The sequence below is a fragment of the Labeo rohita genome, chromosome 23 (assembly GCF_022985175.1).
Source record: "Labeo rohita strain BAU-BD-2019 chromosome 23, IGBB_LRoh.1.0, whole genome shotgun sequence".
Classification (NCBI taxonomy): Eukaryota; Metazoa; Chordata; class Actinopteri; order Cypriniformes; family Cyprinidae; genus Labeo; species Labeo rohita.
In genome coordinates, this window is record NC_066891.1 from 12,506,568 (window position 1) to 12,529,407 (window position 22,840).

The 22,840-nt window shown below is 38.0% G+C and overlaps 1 protein-coding gene across 1 annotated transcript in view; it reads right to left on the minus strand.

The window, feature by feature from the left end:
- Nucleotides 1-275: 275 nt before the first annotated feature.
- pex14 (peroxisomal biogenesis factor 14) overlaps nucleotides 276-22,840 on the minus strand; it is an 84,163-nt gene continuing 61,598 nt past the window's right edge. Inside the window, exons 6-9 of the mRNA XM_051096359.1 lie at nucleotides 22,552-22,654; nucleotides 15,735-15,832; nucleotides 6,243-6,334; nucleotides 276-3,432 (exon numbers count right to left, since the gene is read on the minus strand). Coding sequence (XP_050952316.1) covers nucleotides 2,973-3,432; nucleotides 6,243-6,334; nucleotides 15,735-15,832; nucleotides 22,552-22,654 — 753 coding nt within the window. The 3' untranslated portion in view covers nucleotides 276-2,972. The remainder of the gene's footprint in view (nucleotides 3,433-6,242; nucleotides 6,335-15,734; nucleotides 15,833-22,551; nucleotides 22,655-22,840) is intronic.

The following is a 22,840-nucleotide window of genomic DNA, read 5'->3' on the forward strand; positions in this document are numbered from 1 at the left end:
AGGGGTTTTTAATGACAGTTCATAATGATCAGCTGAGTTCCAAAAAAGACAAAAAACACTTGGTCTGAACAGTTCTTGAGCTGTTAACTAGGATACACTCTGGCTGAGTTGAACTTGAACTTTGTTTAACTCAAGAACCAGATGATCCGATTTGGTGAATGAACTGTGTAGTGATTTTTGTGAACTGAATCAACCGGTTATTCAAACAAATTGGACTGAATTGGTTCTTTAATGGTGTTTTTGGAGTTTAACAGTCATAGTATTGTATGGAAAGGAGCAGTGTGAAATTGTCAAAATGTATCTTTTAGCGTTCCACAAAAATATAAAAGACTGCATAAAGGTTTAAAGGAGAAGTTCACTTCCAGAACAAAAATTTACAGATAATTTACTCACCTCCTTGTCATCCGAAACATTTATGACTTTCTTTCTTCATTCGTAAAGAAATTATGTTCTCCATATAGTGGACTTCTATGGTGCCTGTGAGTTTGAACTTCCGAAATGCAGTTTAAGTGCAGCTTCAAAGGGCTCTAAACGATCCCAGCCGACGAATAAGGATCTAGGGAAACAGTTATTTTCTAAAAAAAATTACAATTGATATACTTTTTAACCTCTAATACTCGTCTTGTCTAGCTCTTCGATGTTCATGTGTACTCTGTGTAATCCGCGTCAATACAGTTACTGTATGTCAAAAAACTCCCATCTCATTTTCTCCTTCAACTTCAGAATCAACCTACATCACTGTTTTACCTTTTTTTGTAAAGGGCGTTTGATCTTTGCACGTTCACTTTGCAAACACTGGGTTGGTACACTCTTAAAAATAAAGGTGCTTTAAAAGAGTAGAATAGAAGAACCATTATTGGTGCCACAAAGAACTATTCAGTCAAAAGTTCTTTAAAGAACCATTAAAGAACCATCTTTCTTAACTTTTTATAACCTGAAGAACCTTCTTTTGCTTTAAAAAACCTTTCTTCAGATGTTAAAAAAGTTCTTAAAAAAGGTTCTTCTATGGAATTGTGAAGCACCTGTATTTTTAAGAGTGTACATCTGCAGCGATGTAGGATGATTTTGAAGTTGGATGAGAAAACGAGATGGGAGTTTTTCAACCTACCCTAACTGTACTGACCCAGATTACACAGAGTACACATGCACATCACCGAGCATTTGAGGTTAAAAAAAAAAAAATGTATATAAATTGTACATTTTGTTTAGAAAATAACCAATTGTTTAGCTGGATAAGACCCTTTTTTCTCGGCTGGGATTGTTTAGAGCCGAAGCTGCATTTCAACTGCATGTTGGAAGTTCAAACTTGTAGGCACCACTGAAGTCCATTGTATAGAGAGAAATCCTAAAACAAATTCTTTACGACTGAAGAAAGAAAGACACGAACATCTTGGATGACAAGGGGGAGAGTAAATTATCTGTAAACTTCTCCTTTAATCATTTAAGTAAATCACAGATTTTTGGGGGCTGAACTATTCCTCTAATGTTCACTTCACATTTGTAGCTTTTCAAATCAAGAGTTAAAAAAAAAATCACTGCATATCAAATGAACACACGCGGTTTCTATTGTCATTGTATCATATGAATATGTGCTATTCATGTGTGGGTTAGTGTTAAGCCATCCCTAGTCTAGGAAGTAAGACGACGTACACACATGGCCAGACAAGTTGAGCTCTTTCATTGTGCCTTCGCATTGTGCCGCAGACCCACAATTCACCTGGCTGCGCTGTAATCCGGTTACTCTGAAGGTCATTTGTTAAATGTGAAAATGTCACAATGGATCTGCCGCTCTAGTTCTCACTCCAGGATCTCTCTGGCTTTGTTTCTCATCAGCTGACGAGTGAGTAATTTCATTAGTTAAATATTCATACGTTACTCTCCATTTGCATCACGGGGGAAATTTTTTTTTTGTCTTTTTTTTTAATCCTCTCAGGACTTTCTGAGAGAAAAGCCCCCAAAGAGAAAAGCACAACTGTCAGCACCTCCGCTGAAGCATCCATTGTTTTACACAGTTTAATTACAAAACCCCAGCACCGTTTCATGTTAAGATTATTCACTGCAGGAGGCCTATATAATTTGGACTGGAGGGTTTGTCATGTAATATAATACAATATAACAGGCTTTCAGTATTAGATTTCCGATTTTAGCCTCCTTGACATTTCAAGCCGCATGAACTAATACATCTGTTATTTGTCGATCATTTGATTATTAACATACTTCATAAACCAAATCAGCTACCCTGCTGGAGACTGGAGAGATACAACCGAGACAAACACATTTCTCTTTCGCCTCATTGTCTGCGTTCCCATACGTGTTTTCCCTCCCTCTCTTTCGTTCTCCCGCAGAAATCTCGAATCCACCATCGCTCTGATCACAAATCACAAGGCCTCGTTGTTGCACGGACTGCTGAAGCGGAGTTGGTTTCACTACGACAGATTACAAGGTCTACAAACACGCTGATCCAACAGAGTTGGAACTGTGTAAAACTGTTTACTGCTGATCAAAACAAAAGAAATGGCGTAGAAATGAATCCTACAATCTCAGATCACAACTTTATGATTTCTTTGGTGCCTCTGATTTGCGTCTACAGTCCCTACAATGCAACTGATGACTTAAATGGGCGTACTACAGTCTCTGGCAAAAGTGCTAGCTAGCATTTAGGGGAAATGTATGGATTGCAAAACAAAAAGTCATAATTATCTTGTCGTCTTTCCAGAAATTTCTGTTGCTGTGCTTGTTCAGGCATGCAGAAGATTTGTGCCGTCTCTGGTTTGCACGTTGAAAGTTTGCATGTTGTAAAGTCAAAAGGGTAAAGAACTGCAGTGAAAGGAACATAATCCACCTCACCTGCCGCTTTCGTACAGTGTTAAAATGATGCTCACGGTAGCTGTTTTACTGCGACGAGGGTGTGATTTCAGAACTTGAATTAACTGTAAGGAAACTGGGAGAAGCGAACGGACGGACGCTTCTTTCTAATCGACCTCGCTCTCGTTGCTCGCACCCTCTGGACGCCGGAGCTTCTCCACCTGCTCGTTTATCTGTCCGTCGCCTCCCCTCCTGTCCTCCGTCTGCACGCTCAGGTGGTCTTCCTCATCTGCCTGGGTCACGTCGTCGTCCTCGTCTTCGTCCTCGTCGTCCTCTTTCTTCTCCTCCTCCCCCTGGACTTCCATACGGACCTGGTCTTTCAGGTCCAGTGGGAGAATGGAGCCTAGGCCCACTTCTCCGTTGAGGCAGTGCGAGCCGGACGGGGTGACCTGGGAGCTGTTTCCCTCTTTGACGGGGGAGGAGTTGGCCGACTCGTTGCTGACGGGCGAGATGTCGCTACTGCTGTTGGTGTGGTTGACGGAGGGCGGGTTGGACAGCGATCCGGGTTTGAGAGGGATTTGCCAGGAAGGGATTTTGGGAACAGAGGGTGAAGCGGGGAACTGTCTCCTGAGAAGAAAGAGGACGTGAATAGAAAATTACAAGCGTTTTCTTCGAACTGTTTGCTGAAATCTCTCACAACAGAGTACACATTGTGCCTCAGGCTTGATTCTGCCTAAAATATGCACGAGCGAGTCCAGCTATTGTGCTTTGGAAACACAAGCAGGTTTGTCAGTCTGAAAGTACATGAGAGATTATGTCCATATGTACTCCACACCTGGCATCTGATTCAAAACAAAGCGTGTCCTCACAACAAAGGTAAAATAGATTCAAAAGCAACTTCAGATATGTACTGTCAGGGTGGTTTTGTTTGAATATACAAGGCAACAAGTTGAGCAGATGGTGAGCTTGGTTTTGTATTTACTGCAAAGTTCTCACATCTTGAGAAGGACAACCAGACATTCAGACACTGGAAGAAAAAGGCAATTACAGCTTAAAATGTTTAATGAGAACGAAACGGCAGACAAACGAAATCTTTTATCTGTGTGAATTTCAGATGTATGAGATTACTTAGATCTTAATTTGCATGATACATACATAATCAAGTAAACATTAATGAAAGTGAGGGAAGATCCATCTTGGGGCATTGAGGGAACCTGTTGGATGCATCAGGCCTCATTAACCAGTAATGAGCCGGTTCCAGCTACATGCCCCGGTGAAGAGAACGATATGACACACACAGATCAAACCATTTCAGACACATTTATCTGCCAAATCGTCCCAAGGCATACTAATATCAGCTGCCCCAAGTGAGAAACAATGCTCTGTACTCATTTACACAGGGATAATACAAAACATGCACTACTAAAGGGTACTTTCACTACTTTCAGGATGTTAAATGTTAAGTACGTGCATCTTATTAGTTTTGAGCACTAATTTGAACACACAGTAAAATAAAGACATGTGACCTTGGACCACAAACCTGGGCTTAAGTAGCACGTGTACATTTGTAGCAATAGCCAAAAATACATTGCATCGCTCAAAATGATCGATTTTTCATTTCTTTCTTTTATGACTTTACTTTTAAGTAAAGATCATGTTCCATGAAGATATTTTGTACATTTCGTACTGTAAATATAAAAAATATTTTTTGATTAATAATAGCGCGTTGCAGGCAGTCTTTTCAAAATTTAGATTTTTTTGCACCCTCAGATTCCAGATTTTCAAAAAGTTGTATCTCTAAAAACAATTTACCCTTATGACTGGTTTGGTGGTCCAGGGTCACATATTTGTAACAGTAGAAAATGGCTTTTTTATTTTACACTCACAAAAAAAAGAGGCTGTGCGGGAAGAAAATAGTTAATTCAGTGTGTCATACTGTTAATTATGCAATTTCTTTCCCCTCAGTTTCTGTTAACCTAATAAATCTTTTGGGGACATGTGGCACGATATGAGAAATTTTATTTCATGATATCTAAATGAATATATAGCCTATATACACACACACACATACAGTTATGTTTTTATATAAAACTAAAGCAGCAAATTACAAACAATAAGGCAAATACACTTGCTTTTCTAATACAGTAAGTTTAACATGTACACTTTATTTAACATCTTTTGTTGTTTGATTAACATAAATGAGACAGGTATTTAATTAGGCTGGTTTGCCTTTAAGACCGAATGAATGTAATATACTGACACATCCGGTTTTCACCCACCTGTTTACGTTCACTTAGGCCAGAACCGTGAGATACTCCACACGATGGACATTTTGACAGCTGTGTGTGTGTATTTGACAATTGCGCAAGGAGAACTGATCGCAGAACTGGGATCGCGCGGGCGCGTGCCTGAAAAAGCGCTTCTGTGTGTCATTCAGCGTGATTCTGCCTAACCCGTCTTCACTTACTGCAAGTTAATCGATAATGAATTGTGATTGGAAGGTAATTTTGTTCTACGACAAGCTCAGTTACCTTAGGTTAGGCTGATCTTGCGTGACAGAACACTTCTACTACTCGCTCTGATCACACACTTGTAAAGAAATTTTAAATACGGGACAAAACATGATTTTTTTAAAATAAGTCGGGACACTAAAAATAGAGCTGATATACGGGACTGTCCCGGAAAAAACAGGACGTCCGGTCACCCTATTCATTCCTCACAGATGGATGACGCCACTGTGATTTAGGTTTAAAAACATAAGTAACTCAGTACACATCAAACGGTCTGTAAGAAGAGACAAAGCAATAGTGACCACACAACTTTTGTTGCGACATCACTGTTCTGCATCATCTTTTAGTTTCAATATTTTTGAAAATCCCACGCTGTATTGTGTCGCTCCGGTTACTTACGTAACCTCGGTTTCCTGAGATAAGAGAATGAGCATTGCGTCACTGACGCTATGGCTAACTGTAAACGAATTTGTGGTAAAATTAAGTACAAAAGCACGTTCTTACTGACGTGGCCTGGAACTTCATTAAAAATAAAGCTCATCCACTCTTTCCTAACATTGGGATCAGAAGGAAGGCAATGCAAAGACTGTCTTTTCCACAAACTGGTGCTGCACAGTGTCCCATTTATTTTTAGAGCCATCTTAATAGTTTGGTTTTTGTGTAGACCTGCACGTTCACTAAACAGGCCGTGATGTCAGTCTTCTGCTGAGGCGCACTTATCTACCTATTACATCATAGAACATTTCAAAAGCTGTTGCTTTGGCAGACTGCATTAAATATAAGCTGTTTTTAGATTAACTACAAAGTTTTGAGTTTTGAAACTAACAGGATGTTTTTATATTACAATGAACTTTAATTAGTCACGAGGTCAAGGAAATTTTGGTTTTTCACAGTTCATGTCCCCTTTAAAAAAATGTGAAAAATTACCTGCTGAGAAGAAGACCCTTCAGGGACACAATCTCAGCCTTGAGTTCACTGATGCTCTGAGACTCCAGCATGCGGTTGGTGGCAGATGAGGCCTGAAGAGACAAATTACAAATGATAATCAGCATTGTTTTCATTTTGAACACACATTTAAAACACTTACTATTTACTACTATGGGCTTTCCAGACCTCAAACCATTAACCAAGAATCACTCTGAACCCTCTATAAACGTAAAAATGGTTATTCTTTGCTTAACTGTCGCTAAAGGTGAAGATCTGCCTCAGAATGTGAAAGCTCCATCATATGAGGCATTATTTACCAGAACCTGTTAGATTAGTATGCAGCACATGCAAAAACTTCACAAATGTCAGCGATCTGTTAAAGTGTGACTTTTTCTAATTTGATTTGTCAGAGTCACTCAATGAACACAATCATTTGATGCATTCAAACTGCCAATACGAGAGTCTTCAGTCTTGATATCAAACCACAACTACACTGACGAGTCCCAGCTACTGTATCTTTTCCACCCAGAAGGTCAGGATCTTTTTAAAAAAAATAAGGCTAAGGGAATTAATCATGCCATTTTTACATATTTTTCCATATTGCAGACTGCTGATTTGAGCAGGACAGAGGTGTTTGATAAGAGGTCTCTGGCACAACAATGGCAGTATTCATCAAGTCAGGGAGGTTTTTATTAAAAGAAGCCTTATCACTAACTGCTTGCCATGGGATGAATTGCTGAAGGGAGTGATGGCCAATTGAAGTGGCCAGCAAACATTTGAATAGCAAATGACTTCAAGGAAAAAAAATAAAGGCCCCAAAAAAATCCATCCATCATTTTTTCCCCAAATAGACAGGTGGTTGGTATTGTCAAATTTATAAAAAGAAGCCCTCTTCAAGAGAAAGAGATTTGTAGCACCTCTACATATCCATTTCAGCTCTCCAAACGTTCTGCCAGATGAACCTGAGCTCAAAACACCGATTTGAACCGTGCACAAACAAACAGCCCACATCTACCCCATAATCCCACTCCACTTTTTCTGCCCTCTAAGGGAGGGAAAAACAAGAGCAGGAAGAGGAAGTGAAAAAAGGGCTGGGGGGGAAAAGGAAAATAAAAGTGTAATTAAGAACATTGGAGTCACTGGGGGCGGCTAGTTAGAAAGCAGAGACCCCCTATCGAGAGGAGAGGGATAACTCGGACTCTTCCACATGTAATTAAATCTAAAGTAAATTAATTGAATCACATCTGAAAAGGATCAGACTCATTTACAGCGAGGGCTGGGGACGGAAGGCGGTTTTGTCTCCTTTCTGCTCCTAAAGCCCTCAGATAAGTGCGCCGTTTTCGAAGAGGCCACATCTGATCCGAGCCGAGCGCATTAGGCCTGGTGAAGACACTCTTATTACAGGCCTCACCTCATTATGGCCATCTTAATCCCACACTCCCCACGGCACCCGGTATAATAAGGCTGGAATGTACCTCTTGCTCATTTTACCTTTGTAACGGGAAAAAAAATTAATTGCTTCGGAGGCTTAGCTTACACTTCTCGGACATAAAATCTAAATAATATTTTAACAGAGGCTACAAAGCACCTCTCAGCCGGCGGTGTTTAAAGTTCCACGGTTGCAATTCTTCATTTCGAGAGCCGAACGCGCACGCACGCACACATTTAGTGATGACCGTTTAATTGCTGCTAAAGGCCTTTCTCTGCATGTCTTTGACTGTGTGAGCAGCCATCCAGTCAGAGGGGTCAGTGCAGTGTGATCGGGGTTCGTCACCCTCTTAAGTGTGAACAAAGCTTTGCTACAGTCTGGGTAATTATTTAAGGAGGTGGAGCGTACCGTACAAGAGAGGTATATGCACGTACTTACACCGAAACAGCAGTCAGACATGGAATACATTAAAGCAAATGTCTGCAGAACATTAACAACGGATAATATCTTAACAAGGCAAGTTAAGAAACGTCTGAATGCAAATTAATTCACTGTTTCCCTCTCCGCCGCTTTTTTCCGCCGCTTAATGCATGTATATTTATGGTGGAATCAGCTTGAAAATAAATCCCAAGGGAGTGTTTTCTGGTGAAAACACTGGCACAATTTATTTGAGCCTGTTTATTCACTTTCCCAGTGGCAGGGCCTTTTGCGGTGGAAGGGAGGGAAAAAAAAAATCGAAGCGCTCCTAATCTTCCACGAGCAGCCACTAATAAAGACAGCTATCGTTGCATTCAAACAGCACGCAATTAAACTCAACCAGTCAAGGTGATAATGCTTTATATACATGGAGAATGAGATGCAACATTCTGCCTGTTATTCAGTATTAAATATTATCAAGGCGCTTTGGATAAAATATAAAAACTCTTAAATTGAACTCAACTGACACACCTTCTACTTCACAATACAGTTCAGTGATGGCAAATGAGTTCTACACAAACTGGCAGAATTTGAAAAACCACATACTTTACATTTACGCAAAATACCCTAAACCAGTGGTCTCAAACTCAATTCCTGGAGGGCCACAGCTCTCCACAGTTTTGTTCCAACACACCTGATCCAGCTAATCAAGGTCTTCAGGATTACTAAAAACTTCCAAGCAGGTGTGAGTTGGAGCTGGTTGGAGCTAAACCTAAACCTACCTGGTCTGATGACGGAAACGTACATCTGGAAACTTCGCAAGACGCGAAATACGTACCAATAAGTACATATCACTGCAGTTTCCAACAGAGATGAGCACTAGAGACGGTAAAACAGAGCACTTGTAATCGTTTTCGTACACAATAATGATTACAGCTCCATCTGTTTCGCTTTCCAGACATAACAGGCTTGCACGGTAGCTCAGCCGGCACGGAACATGAACTGTTGGGTATAAATCTCGTCAAAAACATGACTCACGATGAAAGAGCTGAAGGATGACAGACTGAAAAACAAGCTAAAGCGGCATGCTTGTGATTGCGTTTTTACGTTTTTGTTCATACTATCGGGTAGGTTTAGGTGTAGTGCAGATGCGATGTAATTTTAAAATGGAGCATTAGAGTTATAGCACCACTCAACAGACATTTCAAGTCAGAACTGGGGGGCAAACTTTTAGTGCCAGCCAGTGGACATTTCACATCGAATGTGTCACGAAACATACATGGCTGTCCATATTTCATGTCTTGTGAAAAAGTTCCCAGTGGTACGTTTTCATCATGAGACCAGGCTAAAAAATTCTAAATCAAAACTGTCTAACAAAGCTGTTTTGGAACTGACAAAACTGGAAGTTAAACGAGACATCGGATGCCCATTTTCCACAAGTTGGTATGATTTTTTAGGACCTTCATGAAATGTCTGCAACCTACTTTGGTTAAAATTCCTCAATGGTTGTGTAAAACAACACCATTTTTACCTTATCAAAAACAGCTCTGTTTACCGCGTCCCGTTTCGGTGCATGTCTCTTTAAATCTCTTGTCTCTTTAAAGCTCACGCTTGTGGTGTGAAACCAGCCTTATGTTTGCTTTTTCACCCAACTACCTAACACCTGCATTGCTTACAAGGCATTGTTGTCGCTACAGCTGCTCAAGTGTGGAGAAAATGGCGGACAGAGTACAACTGGCTGTGTGTGGAAATATGCTAACATGGGACAGTCCGTCAGTGGTGGTGGGCGGGGCCTGAGCAGTATGACATCATACTACTCAGAAAATCTAAACGGTTTTCTAACCAAAACAATTTAAGCTTTTTGGAGAAAAAAATGTATTAGGATTTTTATCATTGTAGGGTCCTTATGTTCACACACTGCTATGACACTTTTATATGCAAATACCACGTAAAAGTGAATTTTGTCTCCAATGTCCACTTGCTGATAACTTCAAAACAGCCAAATCTTAGCAAATATATCAGCCAATTACTGTGATGGGAATAACGGCGTTATAAATAAACATCGATCCTAACAGTGTTATTTTTTTCAGTAACGAGTAATCAAGCAAATTACTGTTTCCCCTGCTACAACACTGTACTATAATTTGTTCTAATATTATTCTAACTTTAATTTCTCAGTTCATCTGAATGAATGGATGCGCAGCATAAGGTTACCTGTATTTGACAAACCGTAAACTCTAGTGTGAAGGCACATGACTAGCTGTCGCTTTGTCTCACACACATGCAAAGAAAGATACAGAACGAGAGACTTATATACCATGAAGAATTGACGCGCTACATGTAAACGACATTCTTTGTTGTATTTTGCTGTCAAAGTAACAGAGTTCCTTTAGAATTCTTCAGCTTTAAGGAATTATCGGTTACTACGGTAGTAGGTGGAACTAATGTGCAAACGGCAATCTCATTGGCTGGCGCTCACCTATTACCGTCCCTCTTTTGATTTCAACAAATCAGTTTGAGCGAACGCAGACAACGTGATTAATATTCATGAACATATTGTTATTAGCAGTAGAATTCATAGTAGTTTTGTTATCTTATCAGTATTATTTTTAGTTTTTTCCCTTTTTTATAGAAACACTAAAACAAAAATTGTTTGTAAAACAATATCTTAAGTAATACCACCAGTCTTAAGTTCAGTCAATATGACAAATATGCATTCATACATGGTTATTCTAATTACTAAAGTTTAATGCTAAATTATCAAAAATTGACTAGCTAATGGTGATTCAACTGCCAAAGTGTCCATAGAGGGTTGATAATATAGATTAGTGTAAAATGATTTATAGTAATAATTTATTTTATTAGTGTCCATTTTATTTATTTAACATATTTAATATTCGAGACATCCAAGTTATTTGACATTTTACCTTTTTTTTTTTTTTTTTTTTTTTTAAGTAATACAATAAAAAAATGTTAAAATGTCAAATAACTTGATTAGTTACTTTTATAATGATGTAACTCAGTTACTATTTGTGAGAAGTAACTAGTAACTACAACAATTTTTTTTTTTTTTTTTTTTTTTTTTTTTTTTTTTTTAAGTAATGCCTATCACTGGTCAACTACTACTCTAAAAAAAACATTCCACAGAGAATTATATCAGAAAATATCACAATATCATTTAAAGAGAAAAATGCAGATTGCCCTCTGAAAGGAAAATGAAAATTCTGATTCTTAGTATGGACAAAAAAAAAAGTAAAATTATGCATTATATATTAATTATATATAAAATATATTGTCTATATAAAATAACGTATAGTCATTTCTAGCACCTGATAAAGTCAGTGAGTATTATGATCTGTACAAAGACAATGCAATAAAATTACACTTCTTTAGAAGTTCCAACTGACTTTCTTTATCAGCCCAAGACTTTATCATTCGCCATTTGAATAACAGCTTCAGGTGAGCATTAGTACATTTAATCAGGTGAGCATTGAGGAAATACAAAGTATGTAGCCAATCTACTGAGATAAAAAAGAAAATGTTAAACTATGAGCAGTTTGAGTGACTGCTACAGAAAAACAGGCCCACTGTGCTCTTAACACAGAATATACTTTATTTGTGTGGCTTTGAAGATATAGATAAATATAAAAATGTTTACTTAGCAGCTGAGGAAACAGGAGTCACCATGTGTTTCGGGTTAAACACACATTTCCGCATTAGAGAGTTTAATTGCCAAGCTTGGCGCATTCTGCACAGAGTAAAGAACCCCGAAAAAAGCAACTCAGAAAACCGCACAATGAAAACGATACGCAGCCAAAAGGCTTAACACGTGTCCTTAATTTCATGCTCCGGACCTGAAAATAATTTCCCGAACTTCCCATATGGCTCTAGACAACAGGGCCCCACATCGCTCAAAACAAAATTTAAGATCAGCGCAAAGTAGACTTTATGATTTGTTTAATGGGCGTTTTGATGTGAAGTATACTTTATACACACTGCTGCTTTCCAGCAGGGCACTCATGACAAATGAAGCTTTTTAATTCAATCTGGAATTTGACAGAGAATTTCAGCCATTTTTACTTGACTTAGGGCAGCTGTTGTGGATGATGACCTAAAGTGTTTTGAACAATAGATCGATGTGGTGCCATTTTTTTCTGGAACTAGCGGAGGCGTGTCTCTTTAACAGCAGAGGTGAACCGGAGATTATTTGGCAAGCCAGTTTATGGATGACGAACTTCAAGAGGGCGACGGAAGGATGCTGGGGGGGAGGGGGATGTGGCGTAGTGGTGAGTCTGCAATTCTTGCAAACTTCAGAAGGGTGAGAGATTCATATTTTCACTTCAATTTGTTGCCAGGCCAGATGTGTTTGCATATGTTTTCCTACGGGATCCAGATGCTTGAGTAAAACACCCATGTGCTTAACAAGCTGTGGACATAAAACATGCCCTCAGTTGCGATTCCAAAGCGCTTTTTGGAGCCCGTTACGAGATGATTTATCGCAGTATCGTAAGATACAAAGTGCGTAGAGTTTCACATTCTGAGGTATGGCAATGTGTTTTCAGCAGGCAATTTCCCTCAGATGACTATTCTTTATAGATAATAAGCACATGTCTTCAGAAAGGATTTGAAAGCCGTATCATCATGAGCATTCTTCTGAAAGATAATGACATCATAATGCATTAAATTAGCATGCGATAAAAATCAACACTGCCACAAGAGATGAACAACATCTATACTACTTAAAATATAACTAATAACTTTTAAAAACACAATAATATAATGTACATTATATACATAATATACATACATTATGCATATATTAAACATAATTGTTTAATATTTTAAAAAATATTTTAGTTTATATTAAAGAAAGAATCATTTATTTTTAAAAACAAATTAGTTTATTTTGAAATTAGTCCATTTGAAAACATTTCAAGATGTTGATTCCCATGATTACAAAGTAGACATTTTAGCATCAATACTCCAATCACATGATCCTTCAGAAAAAAACATTTATTATTATTATAATTATTATTATTGAGGAAAACAGCTGAGTAGAATTTTTTCAGGTTTCTTTGATGAATAGAAAGTTCAGAAGAACAGCATTTATCTGAAATGGAAATCTTTTGTAACATTATAAATGTCTTTATCACTTTTAATTTATTTAAAACATCCTTGCTAAATAAAAGTATTAGTTTCTATCATTTCTTTCCCCAGAAAAAATAAAAATACTGACTCCAAGCTGAATGGTATAGTATATAATGTTGCAAAAGCTTTTTATTTGAGATAGATGCTGATCTTTGTATCTTTCTAATCCTGAAAAATCCTGAAAAAAATGTTCTCAACTGTTTTAAATATTAAATATTAAAAAAAAAAAAAAACATTGAAAATCTAACCGTTCAAAATCTTTTGACTGGTAGTCAGTCTATTAACTACTTAAAATATAACTAAGAATTATTAATAATATACAATAAAACGAATAATATATTATTATTATTATTATTATTATTACTTTAATATAATTGATTAATATTTAAAAAAAATATATAAAATGTATTCATCCATTAATTTATCTTTTTGTTTCTCAAAATTTTTAAACCTATAAAAATGAGTATATTCTATATTTACGACTAATTACTACATAATTACTCCATATGTTTACTACTTCAAATAACTATTAAAATATATTATTTTTATAAATCAATTTGTTTTAGATTTTAAAAACATTTTAGTTTATATTATAGAAAGAATTAATTATTTTAAATATTTATTTATTTATTTATGTTCGCATTAAAGTGATTTTATTTGCTAGTACAACAAAATGAAAATAATGCACATAGAGGACATAATTGATACTTTTAACCAGTAATTTACTGTTTATGTGCTGCCACAGATGATGGGAAATCCTCCATCACACAACCCTGCAACTTCATAACTTACAGCTAAGCTTAAAAGCGATTAATTATGAATAATACAGAAAACATATACAAACTAACTGTACAGGCAACATTCCCAAGCATGATTTATGAACAATAATAATTTTCTTCCTCCATAATTTTTTTTAATTGCCATGCCTTTAAGTTGGGACTCAAAGAAAAAAAAAATCCTCCCTCTCTTCTAGTTGCAGAATGGGTGGGGGTTAAATGAGGTATCAGTCCAGATGAAATTAACAGAAAGCAAATGACAGCTACAGGAGAGATCAGGAGAGGGTGTCAGCGTGGGTTCACTTCCTGTCCCTGGATGGCTTGATTGAGTGTTCTGGAGATGGTCGTACATGTTCTTTATGGAGCTCCCATGACATGCCTTGTCCTGCTGATGCACATTTTTCTCTTCTGAGCGGCATATGAGCTCTGTCACCACTAATATTCACATCAGGGTGAGGCATCAGTCTCAGTGTCACTGAAAAATGCCCTGTGTTGTTTTAAACTCAAAATGGCCTTGTTTTACAGGCTATGCCCCTGAAACCAAGCGTCGCAAAGGGCCTTATGAAAATGCACACTGAAGGGTTTGTTTAAACTCAACAAATAAACAAAACAAGAGAAGACTATCATTCATAATATCTCTGAGAGAAATGACATGATAAGGGAGGAATGCAACCATTTTAGACAACCAAATTCCTTAAGATTTTTTTTTTTGATGCTTCCTTTTGACGTTTTAGCTGTGCTGTCAGTACCTAAGGTATTTCAGAGGATGAAAGGCAAATTATGCATTCCAACCTGTTGATTACGCAGTTTAATAGTGCTACGTAATGTACATGAATTATAATATCTGATGTCGTCTATGTAACAAAAAAACACAGGAAATTTTGTTACTTTCACATGCACTATAAAAGATTCATATCACATTCTGCCCTTACATAAAGTCTGTAATGACAAGAATGACAAGAATGTCAAAAATTGGAGGAATGTTCAGATTGTATGATTTGTTTGTTTGTTTGTTGTTGTTTTTTTCCCAGTCACTTCCACTGAATCAAACCAAAATGTTGCTTTGTCTCCCCATATGAAAACTTACTGCAACTACAGCACTACTGGAAAAATTTAAAAGTGACAGCTCACCCAAAATGCCAATATTCTTGTGAATGCACATCAAAGACTAACACAGAAGAGAACAAATTGTTGGATAAAGTTATTTTTGTTTTCTTTGCAGACAAAAAAGTATTCTTGCAGCTTCATAAAATTACGGTTAAACCACTAATGTCACATGAACTAATTTAACAATGTCTTAACTACCTTTCTGGGCCTTGAACGTGTCAGTTGTGTTGCTGTCTATGCAGGAACAGAAAGCTCTCGGATTTCATCAAAAACATCTTAATTTGTGTTTTGAAGAAGAGCAAAGGTCTTATGGGTTTGGAACGACATGAGGGTGAGTACTTAATGACAGAAATATAATGTTTGGGTAAACTATCCCTTTAGGGGAATATTACCAGTGAATAAGTTTATTCACATATAACTATTATTTGACTATTATTTGATCCTTAAGATTCATAAGAGAAAAACTTAGGTGTCATATGGAATACTTTTACAGTGCTGTCGATTATCAAAAAGATTACTGGAGTTTTGAAATATCTTTTTTCGTGGTCCATAGATCTTTAGGTTTAGAACAACATGATGTCAGAATTTACATTGTGGCAGGTGTTGTGCGATTACCTGTGAGTTAGCCAGCTCTTGTGTCAGCTCCTGTATTTTCTTCTGTTGTTGGACCAGCAGCTCCTGCACCGAAGCCAGGGTCATCTGCAACTGGGTGACTGCATCCAAAAACACACAAATGAAGATAAGACTAGACCCAAAACAATTACCAGAACTTCACGAGCAAGAAAACGGCAGCTTCCGCGGAGATCCAGCGCAAAGCGACGTATCTGTTTGTTTGAAAGCATTACCGACGATCAACACGCAGTGGTTTTCTCTTTGATTTAGCCTTCAGCTCAATCAGTAATATAAGACACCTCTATTTGTCCAAGATTAATCACCTACGTCTGCTCTTATATCAAATCAGGGTCTCTTAACCTCCATTAGCATGGGTTTGAAACGCAGGCTCTATCAAACTCTCCAAACAATCAACAAGATGGAAAAAAAAGCCGCTCATTTGGGAGGCAGGAGGGCTAGACACTACTGTCCTCACTAATCTTACTAAATACAGCTCATTTTCCTCCCTCTCTGAAGATTGAATTATTGTCAGATTGTGCTGGTCCCGAGGATTAGAGAAAGCCCAAGAAAAACAGCCCTAGCAGGGCCAGAGTTGGTGTTATTAATGGGGGTATCATTTCAAATAACCCAGAGCACAAGTTGCTCTCCCCCTGTTTCCAGTCACACATGCATTCCCAAACAATGCATTAAGTTTCCAAACTGATTATGTTACAGAAAACCAATAAACGCCTCTATAAATCATGCTCTGTAAAGTGTTAAATCAACTCTAATTGGATTAACATCAGCAGATATTATTAGCTGCCGACTGTTGGCTCTCCGGCGCACAGTTCCAGGGCTCTCCTTTCATAGAAACAGCCTTTCCACTTTCTGCTTAAGAGCTGTTACATGTTTCTTTCTCTCACAGCCTTTGTCTGTCTCATTAGGTGACTACTTACAGAATAAGAGATGCTGAACAGTTTTTCCTGGCTGAATAATAATGATGGTACAAAAGCATACTTTCAGATGACTGTATTAACAAGAGATCTGAAATCCAATGCATTGAAGCGACAGTTCACCCAAAAATAAAAATTAGCCCATTATTAATTCACCCTCCAGGCATCCTAGGTGTATATGACTTCCTTCTTTCAGACAAAGTCAATCGGAGTTATATTAAAATTATCCTGGCTCTTTAAAGCTTTAGAATGGCATAGACAGGTGTTTGTCTTCATCAGTCCAAAGCAAGTCCAATGAAGTGCATCCATCCAAAATAAAAAGTGCTTCAAGTGGCTCCGGGGGGGTGAACAAAGGTCTCCTGTAGTGAATCGATGCATTTTCGCTACAGGAGGCTTTTATTCACCCCCCGGAGCTGCGTGAGGCACTTTTTATTATGGATGTATGCACTTTATTGGACTTGTTTTGGACTGACAAAGAGAAACACCCGTCCATGCCATTCTAAAGCTTGGAAGTGCCAGCGGATGCCCATTTTTCACAAGTTGATATGATTCTTTAGGGTCTTAATGAAAAGTCTATAATATACTTTGGTTAAAAATTCTCAATGGTAGTGTAAAACAACACCCTTATTACCTTGTCAAAATGAGCTCTGCAAAATTCATTCAATTTTGATGAATTGTTCCTTTAAATGCAAATGAGCTCCGCTTGCCCCGTCCCCTCTTCTCTCTGTGGAGTGAAGAGCTGTGCTCTGAGAGATTGTTTACTTTAGCCGCACTTAGTGCATTTAGCCGTGAAACTTGCTAACTAGCACGTTATTAGGAAAGGTGATTGCAGAGATTCATAAGAAAAACCCTTGTACTCACTTCTGCTTTAGGTGAAGCTGGATCACAAATGATTTGCGCGAACATAGACGCATTTATGTAGATCGGGAGGCGCATTCCCTTCACAAGCAAACATAAAACACTGCATTTTCAGCGGGATCAAATGTTGGGAGTAAATGACGACAACTATCTTCATTATTACATCCAGCAACACAACACCTCAATCGCTCAATCGGAAGATATTCTTGTCCAACTTACATCCCTGCTCCGGCATCGAAACAATGGAGGTCGGACTGTTACAGCTGATTTAGGGCAGGTCTGAGGTAAGACACACGTCAACCAACTATCATGGAAGCGGCCTCTGTGGGTGTGATGCCACAACGACACGCATCTGAGAATGGCTCGATTTGAAAAAGGGGATATTATTTTTACAGATTAATAAAAACCACTGCATGGATTTTTATCATAGGGTAGACGTGTACATACACTGCCAACACACATTAATGTTCAAACAACATGTAAAAGTGAACTTTGCATCCGTTGACCCCTTTAACATAACTATGATTGGATTCATCTGAAAGAAGGAATATACACATAGGATGCCTGGAGGGTAAGTAAATAATAGGCTACTTTTCATTTTTGGGTGAACTATCCCTTTAACTTTCTCCAAAACATATTTAAAGAAAGAATTAACTGAAAAAAATACATTTTTACCATCATTTCCTTTCATGTTGTTCCAAACTAGTGAGATTTTTTTTTATCTCTGTGGAACACAAAAGGAGATATTTTGCAGGACGCACATGTACAGCACAGCAATGCAACTAACACGTTCAAGGCCCAGAAAGGTAGAAAGTATTGTTAAACTAGTCTATGTAACATCAGTGGTTCAACCTTAATTTTATGAAGCTAAGAGAATACTATTTCTGCGCAAAGAAAACAAAAATAGACTTTATTCAGCAATTTCTTCTCTTCCGTGTCAGTCTTTGACATGCGTTCATGACAGTACCAGCTGGCTTTCTGACGTAGAACCCAGATGCACTGTGCCTTGTTTACAAGCAGAAGATGATGCACACTGTACATAAAACAGGATGACTTGCAATTTTTTTTTTGCATAGTTCTACTTAGTTAAACCAGAACATACAGACGATGAACTAAGAGAGATGGACATTCTACATCAGAACGCCAGCTCCTGCGTCAGCAACACCACACGCATGCGGCATGGTACTCATTTGAATGCGCGTTGAAGACTGACATAAAAAAGAAGAAAATGTTGACTAAAATGTTTGTTTTCTGTGCACACAAAAAGTATTCTCATAGCTTCACAACAATGTGTTGGAACAACCAATGTCACATGGACTATTATACCGATGTTCCTACTACCTTTCTGGGCCTTGAACGTGTCAGCTGCGTTGCTGTCTATGCAGGGTCAGAAAGCTCACCAAAAATATCCTAATATGTATTCCGAAGATGAAGGTCTTATGGGTTTGGAATGATATGAGGGTAAGTAATGACAGAATTTTCATTTTTGGGTGAATGATACTGTTTTCAAATATTCTGTAGAAGTACATGGTTAGAGATTATATTAAGCCATGGTGCTCAAGTGGGCGATTAAGGTTTGAAATCAGTTCATAACATTGCCTTCAACTTCATTCCATCCTTTTTTACCCATCATTTTCTGTGATCTTTGAAATATAACCATGTATAAAAACATCTGAACAAAATGAAGCAAATGTGTTCTGAGAAGGAATGCCACCAGAGCTTACGTCAATAGCAATTCCAACAATATTATACTGAGAACGAGCAGCAACTGCACCAGACCTCTAAACCCACAAACACTCGCTTCATACTCAAAACACAAGAAATAATGCCTCCATTTAGCATGGCTCGGGTTTCCACAAACGTTCTCTTTGGAGAAAACAATTGGGTGAATTTGAGATCCTGCAAGTGGCTTTGCAGCTGCCGTGAGGAGGCAGACAGTGTGTATAGCGTAAATTATTCAGTAAATACCTCAATATAATGTACACTGCATATGTCCGGGCCTGTCTGAGCCTTTATTGGCCAGCTGGTCACCAATATGCTCTCCGTAGACAAAGAGACCAAGCAGCTAGCACAATTCCATTACAGCCAGCACGAGCGCGAGCGCGCGCGTGTCACAAAATGCTTCCAAGACCTGTTCATTAATTGCGTGTGGAAAGTTGTTGGGAAATCATAATGGGAGTCAAGGCCTACACTCAAAGGCTGCAGGAGTAATGGAGCCACATTCAAAAGAATACATCATTCCAGCATACTTGGCACTAGAGAAATACATGAACTTTAACAAAGGAGTGCGGGCAATTGGCAAGAGCGGCAGTCACTTGCTATTACTCACGTTGTGAGAAGAGGGGGAAACTCACTCCGTAATTGCAACCCTCTCCCAAACTGTTAACTGAAACAGTCATTAACTACAATAGCAACTTGGCTACTGCAGCCACAGCAAATTAGATCAGCGGCGTGACTGACTGAGTGACTGGGGGTAGGTACGGCTCTTCCAGGAGAAAACGAGAGTGGCGGAGGGAAGGAGGGAGAGAGGGGGGGCGAAAAAAAGATTGTCAGGAACAAGTGTTTCACAAAGGAAATATGAAAAGCAGCTTCAGTCCAGAACAATATAAATACTCTTATCATCTGAATCTGAATGTGACGCTAAACAAAACAGGAATCCTGCTAAAAACCAAACAAAATGAGGACCAGACAGGCAGCCAAACACAAAGGAGGGTTTTTTTGCATATATGAACCAAAATGGCAATGAAGAGGCTCATTTGATAATCAGATAAAGAAACCCACATCAAGCTTGCACGCAATGGCTCACAATCGACTGGCCTCAGTAACCCTCCCCAAACCAAAAACTGGGCAACGGGCAATGTAATGCAGAGATGCAGCTGACTAAAATCACTCACCTTTATCCTATATGCCCCAAATTTGCTTATTTTGATCCCCTGGATAAGGAAAACAATACCATATGCATAACAGAAGATGCATAGATATGTCCACGCACAGATCCAAATCATTTCCATGGTTTTAAGGCAAATATCAATATACCTAAAGGGCAAGCATACTCTGACAAAGTCTATTTCATATTTAACAAGAAGTCTTTTGTCTCTTTATGATATGGAAAGAGTGTCTGCTTTGCATGTACTGTTTCACCTTTATAGACTGTGTTCTATATCAACAGATGTTTACATGGTATTAGACTGAGAAGAAACACATAGAAGTTTTTGTAACAGAAATGTGTTTGGGCAGCTGGAGGCATTTTTTTAACAGTACTGAGCTCATTACACTCAAATTATGCTGAAAATTTACAAGTGAAATTAAATGTAATAACACGCAAAATTAGAATTTTTATAAAATGCATTTTACTGTAGCACTGAACAATGGTGTAGGAAACTTTGCTTCATAATAAAATAAAATAAAATAATTGTTTTTTGGATGTATGCCTCCCAGGAATAAAGGGCTTTAATCTTAAAAAAAAAAGGTGAAATTTGGTCCTCAAAATTACATGGAAGCCCATTTCCGCCGCTGAATAAAAATTAAAAAAGGTAATTGTGACTCCTTATCTCACAATTCTGCATTTTTCGCAATTGCGAGTTTACATCGCGCAACTCTGACTTTTTTTTCTCTGAATTGTGAGATAACTCACAATTGCGAGTTATAAAGTCAGAATTTCGGAATATAAACTCAAATAATTAAGTAATTCTGTAAAGTAATGCAATTCTGACTTTTTAACTCGCAATTGCATTTTTTTAATCTCACAATTCTGACTTTCTCGCAATTCTGACTTTATAACTGTATCTCACAATTTGGGGAAAAAAAGTCAGAATTGTGAGATAAAAAGTCATAATCACCGTTTTTTTTATTTTTTATTCAGTGGCAGAAAGGGGCGTCTATAAAATTACCTCTAATGTTCACTTAAAGTTAAATGTTATCTTTACAAAACTCAAAATGAACATCCATTTTTAATACTGTACATTATAATGTTGTGATGCCTAAAGCAACTTCCAAAATAACTTATTTTTGCTTTAAGCCCTATAAATAATTAAAATAACAAATAATTTTCATACTGTTATTGAGAATTATCAGCTTATTCGTATTAGACAAAAAATTTAAATGCTGGTGCACCCCTTTTCTAATGGTTAAATGTAAAGAAGACAAAACCATTCATTAAATATGCAAACAGACAACAAAGAGACCAATTGCATTTCAGCATGTAAAACTTCTCTAACTTGTCTGTTTATAGTCTATTTTGTCTTGAACTTTAGATATCACAAATAGATATAACAAATAGATTAAAATAAATAAATACATAAATAAGCACAGCTAAATCTGAAATTACAGTTTAAATTAACTGTGAAACATAACCTGAACCGGAGGAATATCAGTGTGTTGCTTTGCAAAAACTGTAAGAAAATAAATGGCATCCGTTGTCCTTAACTGTCTTTCTTTAGAATAAAAAAATAAATAAAACATCGCAAGAGTGAATTGTCATTTACAGTACACACAAGGAGCCACCCAGCTGCAAGTCGACTGCGGCACTAACGAGACAAAGTTTCTTCGGGAAGTGTCCCGCTTTCATGGTTGCCGGGATGTTTAATTACACCGGCTGCGTAGTGGGTAAAGAGAGGGGGAGGATAGAGGAGGAGAGGCATCCCTCTCTGACAGCCTAGCTGAGATTCCTCACCTGTCCAAGGCGGGAGACGCACCTGTCACCACACACTTAATCACCAGCGGCTCCGGGCCCAACCGGGGGAGCCACACCACTACGCCGAAAATTAAAATGAACTTTCTTGCCATGCAGTTAAGAAGGCAAAAAAAAAAAAAGAGAAACGCTGTCATTCCTCTTCCCCTCATTAATATTCTGAGGTTAAGAGCTTTTCAGCGAAACGTAATTAATTGAAGCTGAGCTGACAGTAAACAAGCAATTTCAAATTAAAGCAAAATGACAGGACCGTCATTTGTAAAATGTGAGCAGATTTTGGCGACAGATAAATGAAGGAAAATGTTAAGGAGGAAAAAGTGATGAAGATATTAATCTTCACCTGTCTGTGTCAGCGTGCCACTCATATCCGCGATGTTGCTCTCGATCCGCTGCAGATGCTTCTTGTCCTCTTTGCTGCCCATAATGAGGGGAAGGATGTATTTCTGCAATTAAAAACACGGCACGCTATTAGAATTCCACTCAGGAACAGGGAAAACAGGCCAGCGGACCAGGACGCGCTCTGTCGACAAATAGACAAAGGGCTAATCTATTAGTGTTAGCGTAGGCAAACCAAAACTCAACTAAAACCCTCACTGGAGGCCTCATGTATTCATAAAATCTCATGATTT